At 31.9% G+C, this 15,529-nt stretch overlaps 1 protein-coding gene across 8 annotated transcripts in view; it reads left to right on the top strand.

Annotated features, from left to right (window-relative positions):
* Positions 1-1,287: 1,287 nt before the first annotated feature.
* The window catches only part of LOC145248206 (uncharacterized), a 110,931-nt gene continuing 96,689 nt past the window's right edge, over positions 1,288-15,529 (top strand). For 2 of the 8 annotated variants that reach the window (XR_013863337.1, XM_080110071.1), the window contains exons 1-3: positions 1,314-1,459; positions 1,767-1,889; positions 2,894-2,966. Coding sequence is in view for 4 of the 8 variants with exons in the window: in XM_080110071.1 (XP_079966197.1) it covers positions 2,933-2,966 (34 nt within the window). In the remaining 4 variants the exon portion in view is untranslated. Of the gene's footprint in view, positions 1,468-1,766; positions 1,890-2,893; positions 2,967-15,529 lie in introns of all 8 variants that reach the window. The other 6 variants (XM_080110070.1, XR_013863336.1, XM_080110069.1 and 3 more) reach the window with 6 other exon arrangements.

The following is a 15,529-nucleotide window of genomic DNA, read 5'->3' as shown; positions in this document are numbered from 1 at the left end:
AAAAAAAAAAAAGAAAATCAGTTTTCATCAAATGGAAATGGAACCATGTTGTCTTTTCTAGGGCGACAATTTTATCATTCCACCCTGTAATTTATATATGGCTAAAATAGGACAAATTTACCAAGTAACTGACAACAACAAAAATAGCAATAATTGAAATTAAACTTTAATAATTTAGTAAAATGCAATCATTATTACGTGAGTTTAAATCATTGCGATTCTTTTTTAATAACTAGTTCAGGTACTTGTGCAGAGTATGGTGCCTTAAACGAACGCATTTTAGGTGAAAATATTATAACGCACGACGTCCGTGTCATATCAAAATTAGTATGAATTTAAAAAAAATTGCGAAAAATGTATACAGTCGATGTGCTAGATGTATTTTTTTTTTTTTTAACAAATCTACAATTGCATTCTGACATTTTCTGCTTAAAAAATGGCGGACTCTTAATTAAAATCAAGGCAGATAAGTCAGTTTGTCGTACAGAATTGGTCGCACAAACTGTTCCACATTAAAACTAACAACAACAAAAATAATAATATTTGAAATTAACTATTAATAATATGATAAATACTCGATAATTTGATCATTTTTTTTTCGTAAATTTTGGTATTTATACTAATTTCGACATGACATGTAAGTATGTAATAATGTTTTCACCTGAAATGCGTTGGTTTAAAGCACAAGTACCCGAAGTTATTATAAAGTGATTGTAAGTAGATTTTACAAACACTTATGACGCAATAGGTGTTTCGAATACCTACGTAAGCACGCGGATCCTGTTGAATCCCGTGTAAAATTATATTCGTAATAATTTTATTTATATTGTTTATGTCAGTGACTGAGTGACTGACTGACTGCACCAGTGCACCATCCCACGACCCCCCTCCCCACTATGCCGCTTCCGTAGTAGATATTTTTCATTTTTATTAAGGAATTATTGATAGCCAGGCAGGGTGGGGTAAACAGAGAGGGAGAGAGAGAGAAAGAGGTAAACAGAGACCGGGAGAGGGTGCAAAGGGGTAAAGAGAGAAAGAGGGGGTAAAGGGTGAGAAAAGAGAGAGGGGGGGTTAAAGGGTAAGAAAGAATGGGTAAAGAGTGAAACAGAGAGATCTGTTTCACTCTTTACCCATTCTTTCTTTCTTAGAAAGAGAGAGCGAGAGAGGGGAGTAGAGAGAGACAGAGAGAGAGAGAGAGAAAGAGAGAGAGAGAGAGAGAGAGAGAGGGGGGGGGAGTAAAGAGAGAGAGAGATGGAGCGAGCCAGCCACTCCCAAGAAATAGTTTGTATACATATAATACACACGTCATCGTCACTAATACGACTACTAGTCGTCTGTTTAGTACACAAATTCTTCTCTGGGCCATAAGTTACTGTTTGTATTTACTTCTTCAAAGAACAGAGAGAGAGAAAAAAAAAAAAAGAAAGAAAAGGAAAATAATACTAAAGAAGAAACTTAAGTAATTTGGTAAACTCTATTTTAATTTTATAACTTGTTGAATCCAAAAATCGCCTCAAAGAAACAAGCTCCAATTTAGTCGGGTGTAATCGGAATTTCCAGCAGTCATAACTTAGTCCGTACCAATTAGAAATTAAAATAGTATCTGTTTTTAACTTTATTTAATCGAAAATTAGTTAACTGTGATTTAACTTGTACTTCTGTAGTTAAATTAAAAAAAAAAAAAAACTTTTCAAAACAAACTAAAAGGCACTTATTGATTCTTTTACACAATTTGAACCGAGTTTTTTTTTTTTTTTTTTTTGCAGATCTGAAACTAAGTTAACCATAACTTAAGGTTTAGTTCAGCAAACGTCGGTTCGAGTCAAATTCTGTAGAAGCACCCAATTATTAACTAATCTCTCTCTCTTTCTCTCTCAGATTTCTGAAAGGTGAGAGCACTTTAATAATTTTGTAAATTTTATTTTGCATTTCGGATTAAATTTTTTTTTTTTTTTTTTATAGATGAGGACTGATGCTTTGTATTTTTAATTATTGTAGTATTTGCAATATTCGAACTGCTGTTCTAATATTGGAGCAGTGGAGCACTAACCGAATCCTTCAACTTTACTTTAATTCCATAGAGAACAAAAAACTTGAGTCCCAAACCTACTTCCTTAATGCACACTAGTCCGTGTTTTCGGAAAATAAGTCGGTAAATTAATATAATTTAAACCAGTATTTTTTTTTTTTTTTTTTAACTTGAACTAGAACCGTAATTCTCTTTAACTTTTTGGGTACTCATGCAGTGCATGCACTCCGTGCTGAAATAACGTTATTATTTAAAAAAAGCCATTCTTAACATGGGGAAGGGAGAGTGTTTTGTACCTATTCTGTATCTTACAATTGAATAATAAAAAAAAAAAACTTTAATTAAACGTAGAAATATGACTTAAAAAAAAAATAGCGCGGATCACTCTCTGCATTATCACCAACTAATGGGTTTGTTTTTGGAATATTTCCCTCCATCCGGTTTTCTTTTACAATAGTTTCCTTTTTCTTTGCATATTAAAGTTATGGAGGCTCGCCAGCGCTATAATCAAAATGATCCATTTTTATTTAGTGAGATTAAAAACAGTCGGATTTAATTTATCATTTGACTTTCGCGCCTTCCGTAAACAAACTTTTAAAGTTGTTGAAGTCAATCGCTTCATGTGTGTGTGTGTGTGTGCATATATATATGAGTTTACAAATTAATTAAACTTGAACATGCTTCAATTAGAAATGTCATATTTAATTAAACTTTGACGTTCCCAAACTAAGGAATTTTCCATTTAAAGCTAAAAATCAGGTCGACGCTTTTGATAATAATGAAAGAAAAACCTGTTTAGTGTTTGGCGTGTTCTAAACTAATTTTTTTAAATTAACTTCTATTAACCATTTTTTATCATTGTAGATACGGATTTACTAATTTATTAAACTCATTAACGGCAATATGGATGGCTATGACGCGGGCAAAAGTTCTGACGGTAAGTAAACCATTTCTTTTTTTTTTGTTTGTTTGTTTGGGTTTTTTGTTGTTGTTTTTAGAAAGGCCATTTTTTTTATTTGGTTACTTGTTAAACTTCGTATAATTAACCTATAATTTATTTTTAAACTAAAAAATACATAAACCAGTATTGTTTTTATTTTGTGTTCAAGTATTTCTTGAATGATGATGATGGTTTTGATGGGTCTGTTTCATGATGGTAATTCTTTATTTAATTATTGGCTTTCAAAAAAAAAAAAAAAAAAAAAAAAAATCCATGTTTCACCACATGGCTTTAAAAAAATGTCATACGTGATGACGAAATTCCTGAATTACGCACAAAACTATTTTTTTTTATAGGCAACCTATTTTTAATCCTTGTAAAGCGAGGCATTAATTAAAATTAAGGCTATCTTGAACTTTTTAGCTTTAAGATGGCCACCATAGAAATAACATCAACCAGGCCATTACAGGCGGACATTTAGGAAATTGACCCCCCCCGACCCCCGCTAAATTCCATACTTTACACTTTTTGGTGCTTCTACACTTTATTGCCGAAATTGGAGACGCCATTTTATTTCACGCACCTGCTCTCCGAATTTAGGGGAGAACATATTAAACTAGTACCGAAGTATGAAATAAATAACAAAAAATCAAACTTCCGGAAAGAACTATGAAAAAAAGTAAATAAAGTGAAAGAGAACATATGTCCGTAATTGTTTAATTGGAAATGTTTCGATTTAATTGATGAAAACCGGAAAGTTTTTCATGGAAGATTTTTTTTTTTTAAAAACAGAAAATGAAACGACAATGGTTTAAACTGGGCGAGCGCCATTTGAAAACAAAACCAAAACATTTATTATATAAAAATGTATCAGAATATAATTGGAAAACATTTATTGAAAAGTTTGCGTAAAAAAATAATTTTAAACCGTTTAATTTACTTATTTCATGCTTCGGCCATAGGTCTCCCCTGGATTTGGAGAGCAGGTGAAATAAAATGACGTCTCCAATTTTCGGCAATAAAGTGTAGAAGCACAAATAGAAAAGAGGCTTGCCTTTTTTCTGTTCTTGGGCTTCGGCCGGGATCAAAGTGTAGTATCTGTTTTGCAGATGCTGCACTTAAGATAATTTGTCCCAGTCAATGGAGGAGAAACCCTCTATACTGGTACAATTATTATTTTTGGTAACCAGAGTGCCCCCTTTTTGCCTACTTTTAGGGGAGCTGGTTTTTACCCCACATTAAAAACGGCCTTGTGCCTAATTTGCTTTGGTGGGAAGCAAATAAATACAATAAAGTGTAGAAGCACCACACTTTTTTTTTGGCGCTTATACAGTTTAGTCAAGACATTAAAAAAATGAAAATATTGAAAAAAAAAAAAAGTTATATAACGTACTCGTTATAGTCTGAAGTTCTCTGAAAAAAATTTCACTTAATTTCAAGTTTTTATTTTACAGCGAAAAAAAAAATTTATGATATCGAGCAAAAGGTTCGATTTTTAGGAAGAAAAGCTAGTAATAAAGATGGGGAGGGGGAGTGTCGGCGCTTTAACTGGAGTTATCTCCCCATGGCGTGTTCAACAAATTTCATAATGGCTGACTTGAACGCGCTCTCATAAAAACGTGTTTTTCTGCTGTTATATAAAAACTACTCGATCAAATTAAATGAAATTTTTTTCGGAGATTTTCAGTCCAAAACAGGATACTTGTACAGTTTAGCCAAGACATTAAAAAAATGAAAATATCAAAAAAAGTTTAAATTGTATGTATCCGTTATAGAACGAAGTTCTCCGGAAAGAAATTTTTCACTTAAATCATCAAGTAGGTTTTTTTGTTTTTTTTTTTACAGCGGAAAAACATGATTTTTTTTTTTTTTTTTTTATGAGAGCGCGTTGAAGGCGGTCATTTTGGATTTATAAAAAAATTGTTTGAATTTTAGAAATAACAAAGGGAGATAACTTCAGTTAAAGCGCTGGCACCCCTTCCCATCTTTAATACTAGCTAAATCGAACATTTTGCTCGGTATCATAACAAATTGTTTTTTCGCTGTAAAAAAAAAAAAACAAAAAAAAAAAAAACTGATGAAATTAAGAGAATTGTTTTTGCATATAACTTCGTTCCATAACGGATACATACAATTTAAACTTTTTTCGATATTTTCATTTTTTTTAATGTCTTGACTAAACTGTACAAGTACCCCTTTTTTTTTTTATTCGTGTCACTCTTATCGATTACAAACTTTCAGATTAAAAAAAAAATTTTTATCGCCGGATCAGTTTTCAATAATAACGTCAACACGTACTTTGACCATCACCGAGAAAAAATTTTGCAACCCTCTCACGTGACCGGTGATTATTCCCGTTTAAAAAAGGGGGGGATAATTTACTTTATTTCCAACTCGATGACGATTTTAAGGGTTTTCGAGTATGCTGTAAATGAATACCACAGTAATATCCTAGTTTAGCGTCGGAAAAAAGTATTTTTTTTTTTTTAGATTAGGTTCACCTCCACAATTTTCTTTTAAATGAGACCTTTTAGAGGTTCGACTATGCTGAATACGAAAATCGCACTGAAATTTTGCATAAATAATTAGTTATCGAGATATAAAAAGTTGTATTGTGCATTGTATTCTTTGGCGGCCATCTTTTTTACGCGCGTGCAGTGTCATAGATGAGTAGATTTGTTTATGGCGCGCTCGCGCGTAAAAAAGATGGCCGCCAAAGAATACAATGCATAATACATTTTAATCTCGATAATTACTTATTTCTGCAAAATTTCAATGCGATTTTCGTATTCAGCATAGTTGAAAACCTTTAAAAGCCGTCATTTAAAAGAAAATTGTGGAGGTAGACCTAATCTGAATTTCCCTAAAAATATTCAATTCAAACAAAATTGACTACAAAGTTTTTATTTTATTTTTTTAAATTACATTTTCACCCCAAACAAGGCACATTGCCACTTTGATATAGGGAGGGACATAAGCTACAGGGGTACTATGTAGGGAGTTGGGCAGCATGATGTCTGTTCACATTACACTTGAACTTCCGTATGTCAGTACAGTTGGAAGCTGAATCCCGGAAGGGAGTTCCAAAGTCTAGCACTTCTGAGGAAGAAACTACTGGAGTAGAAGGCTCTCTTACATCTAGGGATTTCTGTGTAAGGGTGGGATTTAGCTGTTTGTCGGGGGTATTTACGTCGAGGGGGTACAAGTGCTTGCAGTTTGTCAGAGCATTCACCATTAAAATACTTATAGAACAGGCAGAGGGATGCAACATTTCATTGATGGGACAGAGGCTGAAGCTTAGATGACCATTCAGGGCCTATCAGGTTGGTGACTCTCTTTTGAACCCTCTCAAGGAGTGAGAGACCAGCAGCAGATGTACCAGCCCAAATATGACAACAATACTCCATAAATGAGCAAATGGTGGCCTTATAGAGGTACAGGATACTTTCGGGAGTTAGTAGTTTTCTAGCACCATAGAGAAAGCCTACCTTCTTCGCAGCGGTCCTGGCAATGCTCTCAATGTAAATGTTCCAACTCGTCTTCCCTGTGAACGTTAGGCCGAGGAGTTTAAAAGAAGTACTTTCAGTTAATGCGTCTTTGGCCATTGCTATTGGTGATAGAGAAGGTTTCTTGTAATTATTGAAGGAAACAAGTTTAGTCTTGGCAGCATTGAAAGTGACCATCCATTTTTGTTCTCATTCCACTACAGATTGGAGGTCATCCTCTAGTGTTTCTGCCATTTCCTTAGATATGTGTTCATTTGTTTTCCCGTCGTGCCTTTTATAGAGCGTGGTGTCCATATCCTGTCAAAAGCCTTAGATATATCTAAGGCTACCACTCTACTCTCCCCTGTTTTGTCCAGTGTATGGTATATACGTTCAAAGATTAGTTTGGATATCTGCTGTAGAGCGGGCTTGCCTAAATCCATATTGTTGGTCGGTCAGAAGTTTAGCATCTGTAAGGTGATGGACTAGAGCTTAAGTTTAATTGTATAATAAAGAAGAAACAACAAAAAGCAAAAGCATTTTTTAGTTATGAGTAAAAACATGTGACAATTCAACGTGTTTCACTTTTAGCATTTGATACAAATATTTCTGTTTAGTTCACATTAATTTGGTTTGCATACGTTTTTTTTTTTTTTTTTTTTTTTTTTTCTACTAAATTGAACGCATACTTTGTGGCCATCAAGAAAAATATTGTGACTTTTTCAAGTAACCGGTGATTATTTTCCGGGGATTATCATTATAAACATAACTTTCAGGTTAATAAAATTTTTGGAAAGAAAAAAAAAAAAAGGACTTTTCACATCGAGGGTCACTTTTTAATTGCAACGTTCTACTAAATCGATCCCTCATTTTCGGATACGGGTTGGTATTACCGTACACATAGATTCGAAAAAGTGGTCAAAAAACAATATAACAAATGTTACCAAAGGCAAGATAAGTTACTTTTCTACCTAACTGTATAATTTTTTAGTGTTTTTATTTAATATAACATGTTTATTCATCTTGAAAAACATTCAGTGTTTTACCGATGTATTGGAAAATTTAAAATGGTGCATGACTCTGTTGAGTACGGTAAGTTGGGAAAACAAAAACCTTACATGTTCAGCTTTTTACCTTGATAAGTCTCCATTTAAAGAATCCTTCTATACTTATTTGATCCTCTCATATGTGTGTGTGTATATATATATATATATGTGTGTGTGTATGTGTGAGGGGTAGTTCTCTAATCTTAATTAAAAAATAATGAACTTATGTGCAGTTATATTCATCCTTGATTTGTTTATGGATATGATTTACTTTTTCCCAGGTGATTATTCATTTCATCGTTTCACGTATTTGATGAAACTTGCTATAACTTATATATTTTATTAATTTATTTATTGTTGTAAGTGATAAAAATTTCATTTAAAATAATTTAAGTGATTGAAATAGGAATCAGCCCTACACACATTGTTATCGATCTGATGACAAAATTTAACATTTTCTTGTTACACCCACCTCTACAGACCTGACTGCACTATTTATATTGCATAATATTCTAAATAGCTCGATAAAAATTGAGGATATGGGTTTATGCAGGAGCGATGGCCTGACGATAGCTATCGTCAGGCCATCGCTCCTGTATAAACCCATATCCTCAATTTTTATCATTTCATTTTTTATCATTTCGTCATTAACTATAGTTAATGACGAAACAAGTGTAAAATGTGATGGAATTAGAAGAAAACTATGGAAGGATATGGAAACTATGGACCTAAAGGTTGCAATAATCGACAATATTAAGCAAGTCAACTTTTTAGACATCACCTTTTGTTTTAGAAACCGGTATTTACCAACCATACACTAAGGAAAATGCTAACCCCACATATATCCACCCACTAACCATCCACCATTAATAGGCACATACCAAAATCAATTGAATGTAGGATAAATAACTCCTCCAAGGAAGAAACCTTCGATAAATTAAAAAATATCTATAATAATGCACTCAAAAATAGCAGATACAAAAACTCTATTAAATACAATAGCAGCAATATACATACGATTAGATCTAGAAATCAAGGTAAAAAAATAATCTGGTTCACCCCCTCCTTCAACCTAATGTTAAAAACAAAACTTGGAAATAGGTTTCTACATCTTATAAATAAACACTTCCCACATACAATCTTAAACAAAAACACCTTAAAACTAAGCTACAGCTGTACTGAAAACCTAGAAAGAATCATAAAAACACAAAATATTAAGGAGAAATAATCCAACTACTGGCACTAATAATAGTGGTAACAACAATGGCTGTAATTGCCAAAGACTGCCTGAATGCCTGCTAAACAATAATTGCCTCACATCTTTGGTAGTATACCAGGCTAAAATATACACCATAGAAAACCCGGAAATAGAAAAATTCTATATAACTTTTAAAAGCAGATTCTATGGTCATACATTGTCAATGAATAATGTAGCATATAGTACAGACACCTCACTCTCAGTACACTATTGGAATTTAATTGAAACAAACAAAACACCTATAGTCAAAAGGTGAATTATTATCATTAACTTCATCCTGTTATTTATGTTTAACAGAAATTTAAAATTAAGTTTAAGGACAGCAAAAAATTAAATTTTAAAAGTAGAATCAGCTATAGGCTGTAAACACTTTAGAGGATATGCATTAAATGCGCTGTAAAAAATAAATCGCTATCCCCTTTATTGTAATGATATTGCAACCCTCATTCTCCTTACCCTACAGGGATATCTTAACAAATTTATTAATTAACCAATGAAAAAATCGAAAGGATATGAAATGATTCTAGTACACCTAATTAATAACTATACTAATCTAAAAACATTGAAGAAAAGGCTAACATAAACAATTTAGTCAAATGAAGGATGGAGCCACTCTCTTGCTGCTGTATAACACCAATAATGTCAATCTATACCAATTAATACTAAAATAAACAAATGGAGACACAATACGCCATCAACTGGAAGAAGGTGAGTGCACTTTGCATACTTAAAAATAAAACACCCGAAAACCATTAACTAAAATAATCTATGTGGCTAATATACTTATAAATGGAATGTTAATAAATACCTATGAGAATCTAATATATAAACGGCTATATGTCTGTCTCCATATTTTCAAACGCTATCTCCTCTGAAACAAAAATTCGCAGAGCGGCGCTAGGGGGCCCTCAAATGATTTTTTTTTTTTTTTTAACGGATCGTTCTTTTATGGGTTTTTAGCCGGTTAAAATAGTTTTAAGGGATCAAAAATAGGTAAAAATTGAAAAAATCGTTATGCATTTTGTACATTCATATTAGTTTATTTTACATTTTTAATCAGTTCATGTGCGTGTCACATGAGTACAGTGGTAACATCACCAGCTTTGAATGCTACAGTTTTGGTTTCAATTCTAACTCATGTCACTCAAAAACTTTTCTTTTTCACTTTTGAAATCACGACTCTATAATAATGTATACGAAATCTGGACAAATTAGAATATTATATAAGCATATTTTACGCTCGAGCAAAGCCGAGTGCTCTCCTCCTCCTCCGCTAGAATTATCATAAAACAGCATTGTATAATGGAATCTAACATATAATTGATTTCGAGCATTAAGTACTTTAACTGAATGTTTTATGTGAACTGAGAGGTCTACCAAGACGCATCTATGCTATTATGTATTTGTTTGCATGTATAGTCAGAGAATCCGTTCTCTATAAGGAAACACAAATTTATAAAATCTAATATATAAAAGGCACTATGTCTGTCTGTCTGTCTCTATATTTTCAAACTCTATCTTTTTTGAAACTAAAAGTCACAGAGCAGCGCTAGGGGCTTCAAATGATGGGATTTTTTACGTACTGTTCTTTTACAGGATTTTAGCCCGTTAATAGTTTTTAAAGGGTCAAAAAGAGGTCAAAATTGAAACAATCGTTCTACATTTTGTACATTTATCTTTATTTTTAATCAGTTCATAAATGTGTCACGTTGGTACAGTGGTAACATCATCAGCTTTGAATGCTACAGATTTGCTTTCTGTTTCGATTCTAGCTGATGGCACCCAAATATTTTTTTTTATGAAATCCCTATTCTATAATGATATATACAAAATCTGGACAAATTAAAATATCCTATTCAAGCGTATTTTACGATCGAGCAAAACTAAATCTCACCTGTCTGTATAAATGTATGTTTGTATGTCTTGCAAAAACTTTCGGCAGAGGCGATGGATCCTGACAAGGTCAGTATCATTTTGAAGCTCAATGTCTCTGACGACAATATTGAAAAGTTGACCAAAAACATTAATTCCTTCACCCTAAACTGGCCAGTTTTGTACAAGAAGGGGGCGATTTTTTTTTTTTTTTTTTTTTTTTAAATCTCATAAAAGGTGGGTCTCTAAATTTAGATTCCATTGAAACATGTATGCACATATGTAATCAATAATGTATGATATAATAAACTAGGCACGGCCAAAAACAAATGGAAGAAAAACTTTAAACTAATTAAAATCTATTAAAATCCATTATTCTTGACCAACTTTTTTTTCCAGAAAGATAGAAACCTGAATTTTATCATGAAAAGCAGAATGATAAAAAAACTTCTAATAGAATTTTAAATTTTCTCAAAAAAAAAAAAAAACACTATTCACCACCATTTTTGTCTATGGATAACATTTAAATTTTTTTTTTAAAAGGTTTTTGAATCGATTAATTTTTTTTTTTTTTTTTTTTTTTTAGGATGATTTGCTATAAAAATATACACAAATATTATAACATAAGAATCTGAATTTCAAATAATTCCATATTTTATCTTACTTTATAGATTTCAAGTGGTGAAATAAAAAAAAAATTTAAAAAAATCCAAAATTTAGTGATAGTTTGGAAGAAACTACGTTAGCCCTTACAGGACTGTATGCTGTTCATTTAGTAAATTTCCATGTATTTTTAATGTGCTTTAACGATTAAGTGAAGAATCAACTACATAAGAGTTTAATTCTTTTTTCATAAGCTATATATATATATATATATATATATATTTGTTGTCTACATAACCCCCAAAGTTAAGCAATCATGAGGCTGGCCAGTACCAGATGGGTGACCATTTTGAGAATGCTAGGCACTGTATGTGTTGGAGACAACTCCTGCATCTAAGTATCACATTTGGTTGTCTTGACCCTGTCTTGCCATCAGGATCTAAAACCAGAACTCATTTCTGGACGAGTGTGGTAGATGCAAGTCCCCTACACTTTAAACTAAGTGAAGCACAAGTCACAGCAAAAAGGAAAAGAGGAAGATAACAACTGTTTGTATGCCTTATGGTCTACTAATAGGTGAGGTAATATCACATAACGAATTGCTGAAAGGAATATTTTTTAGCAAAATGTGCAATTATTGGATCAATTTTTTTTTTCTTTTTTTGATATCGATCCTTCAAAGCATTTTCTTTTTATTAGTATATTAGCCATATTGGGCTCGCTAAAAGAAAATTATTAATTTTAAGATTTAAAAGTAGTGTTTTTTTTTTTTTTTTTTTTTTTTTTTTTTTTTAAATAATGAAAAAAAATTTTTTATTTTTACTAATCTGAAAAAATAATTAACATTCCAGGGCTCTATTAACAAATTTATCTTTAGTTAACCTTTGATAACTAAATATTTTCGTCTACTAGCCAAACTCACATGATTTTTAGAATATGATATCTTTGTTCTGTGGCGAGTATGTACATCATGAAGATTTTTCTGTGTTATAGGTGTAATTCTAATTCTAAATATGCAATAAATTTTATGTTGATACTTGACGGTATAAACATTCTGATTTCTTCAGATGTTTTTTTAAACAGCCTTTGTTAAAAAAAAATAATAGTACATTGTTCTATTAAACTTTTATTGTTTAAATAATTTAACTTTGTTCGTTTTATTGAAAAAAAAAAAAAAAAAGTTGAAAAGATATTTTTCATTCAGTAGTGAGCTTTGGAAGACTGTCAGTGAAAGAAATACAATCGCTAAAAGATAAGCGTTTTATTATTCCTAGTCGATACTTTGAAAAATCACTCTCAAATGCAACTGTTTCACTCACAATATAGATCCCTGATAATCAACGAATTTCACATTTGAAAACACAATGGATAAAAAATTAAACGCATTCAAAATTCAGATTTTCAACCTTAAAATCTGATACGTGTAGTTTTTTTTTTTTTTCTATAATCCTCACTCTTCCCACATGACAATATAGTTTCAGTTGACTATTTTAAGCATATTTGTAACCACAAATAAAGGGGGGGGAGGTTTGTAGGCAAAAAAATATATAAATATCGATTATGAAAAAATAATGTAGACCGTTATAAAGTCCATTCTTTATTTAATAATTGGTGCAAATTTCGTGTTGATTAAATAATTACTTGATTTTTTGATAGATTTTTAAAGAGAGACTCCGTCAAAAAATACTTACTTCCTCCTTCTGTTTTGGCTGTGTCTATAATATCTATATATTGCGTTGCCAGCCAGATTTAGTTGTAGGTCATTCAGTTAATTGATCCTAATTGAAAAATACATTTTTACTTTAATTCGATTTAGGTCTGATTTTTGGTCACCATGTTGAACAAACGATTATATAACGTTCTTTTTAATATTAGAAAAATGTAAAGTTATATAAAAAAAAACTCACAGCCTTCCTTAATCTTACCAGTAACCCTAAGTTTGGGTGGCAATATGAAAAATCAGTACTTATGCACTTATGTTGCCGTGCTGAAATATTATTTTGAAAGCCATTCTCAACATGAGGAGGGGAGGGTGTTTTTAACTACTCTGTACTTCCACCTAACAATTTAATGAAAAAAGATATTGTGAAACCTGAAAATGATATTTTAGAAAATAGCATGATAGTATAAGTGCATGAGCACTGAAAAATCTGTGTGTGTTGTCGGTAGACCATTTTGTTCTCAAGACAGTTAAACTTTTATTCAAGTTGTTTAAATTGGTAAATTTTTACTTTAACTGCAACTCAACGCTCATCTTTAAATTGCCGATTTTTTTTTCAGGTTTTTGGGTTTGCTGAAAAGTATTCAGTGAAAACTAATATCACATTCAAATTTGGGGCAAACAAGTAGTTTTCTGGATATTAAGCAATTTTTTTCGCCATTCTTAACATGGGGGTTTATAACATGCATGTGCATTAGTACTTGTTCAGTTGGGGAAAAAACATGGCTGCCAGTGAACTCATAAAGATTACATTGGATAATAATGGTATTAATATCCAGAAAGCTACTTGTTTGTCCCAAATTTAAATGTGATATTCGTTTTCAGCATACCCGAAAATCGATAAGTTGTTAGTTTAACAGTGAATGTTGAGTTAAAGTGTAAAAAAAAAAAAAAAAAAAAAAAAAATACTAAGCAGACCAGGCCTAGAGTTTAGTAGCATTGGGATCCTTTAATCGTAGAAAAAATAAACATTGTAAACCGGCGATGGAAGGGAGATAATCCCCTATCGATCTTTATAAGAGATGCCTCCCCTTTGTCAACTTTTTTTTTTTTTTCACAAATTCGAAACGATAACCATTAGAGACTAGCTCACAGAAATAAGAAAATAGTGGAGTTAGTAACGTTTCCGTTTTTTTTTTTTTTTTTTTTTTTTCCCCCCCCAAACAACAACAAACATGCCTGAGGATGGTCAAAGGACAATCCGACCCCATACAAATAACACAAGATGAGAACAAAAGTCTGCTCAATACAAATAATAAACAATCAGCCCTCAGCTAAAAAATTCAGAACTTTAAATACCTTTTAAACTTTTAGATAGAGGTTAATTTCCGCCCCTTCCTCTGTGGGCTTGAAGTTCCACGAAGGTATGAACTGATGAGAATGATGAAAATATAAGCAGTTAAGAGGCAGGGGATAATCATTACTATGGTAAACATACAATATTTTGAAAGGAAATACCGTTGGGAAATTATTTGAAAACAAATTATTTTGGTTTCTTTGCATTTAAAAGTTTCTTTTTTTTTTTTTTTTTTTTTTTTAACCACTTGTGTCACCATGACATTGTGTGAATTTCTATCAGTGTGTGTGTGTGTGTGTGTGTGTGTCTTCGAATTTTGAGCCATTACTTACATTCTGAAGATGGCATGTTCTTGTTGGCCATGTTGTCTGTTTAACTTGCCAACTCGTCATTTACTTGTTTTTCGGGTCAAACCATCAAAGTGTGTAGACTAACTAAAGACTTTATCGGAGTTTACTTCATGTGACTACTTTGCTCAAAATCGATATTTTATACATTAAAATACAGTCATATTGAAGTGCCACTGCATTATCGTGGCCAAATCTTACTGTTTCGACCGATGTTACCACAAAAAAGAAAAGGTTCTTGCCCAGAATTACCTCATATTAAAAAACAAAAACAAAAATCTGCATGATCTATGTACCCATGACAAAACGAAGATATTATATTCCAAAAATCACGTACAAGGAAATTGATCAATTGGTTTTATTTTTGGTCCCCCGATAAAAGGAGGGTGGACCTGTAAATTCACCTTGTCTGTTCATCTGTCCGCACTTTTCTCAATAACTATGCTTTGGAATTTTGATGGACTCAAATTTATATATGTTAAGGCCTAAAACTGCACCGTTTGTTCATTTTCGTCAGAATCTGACGTTCCCAGAGGACTTTTGGGGCTAAATGGGGAGGGGCAAATGCTGAACTTAGTCATTTTTTTTTTTTTTTTTTTTTTAATGTCTAGTTCACTGTGCACTCATGGGGGACCATGCATGCTTCACTTGTTTAAATAAGAAAATCAAATTTTAGTAACAGAAGAGCGACTGTCTTGACCGCCATTTTGAAAACTATTCAAATAAAAAGGGAGATAACTGAGTGATTCAGATTTGCAAGATTTATGTTGTAATGCTTACGAACTTCCATTAATCACTTAATGATTTTCTTTAAAACTACTTGGTCAATTTGTGATCTTTGGAATATATTTTCATTTTTTTTTTTAATATGGAAGAATTCTGGTCAAGAAATATTTTTTTTTTTTTTTTACTAATTGGTTTTTCAACAAGTT

Source organism: Euprymna scolopes, chromosome 26 (genome assembly GCF_053919585.1).
Source record: "Euprymna scolopes isolate OS-2025 chromosome 26, ASM5391958v1, whole genome shotgun sequence".
NCBI classification, from domain to species: Eukaryota; Metazoa; Mollusca; class Cephalopoda; order Sepiida; family Sepiolidae; genus Euprymna; species Euprymna scolopes.
This window is presented reverse-complemented; position numbering and strand designations above follow the sequence as displayed.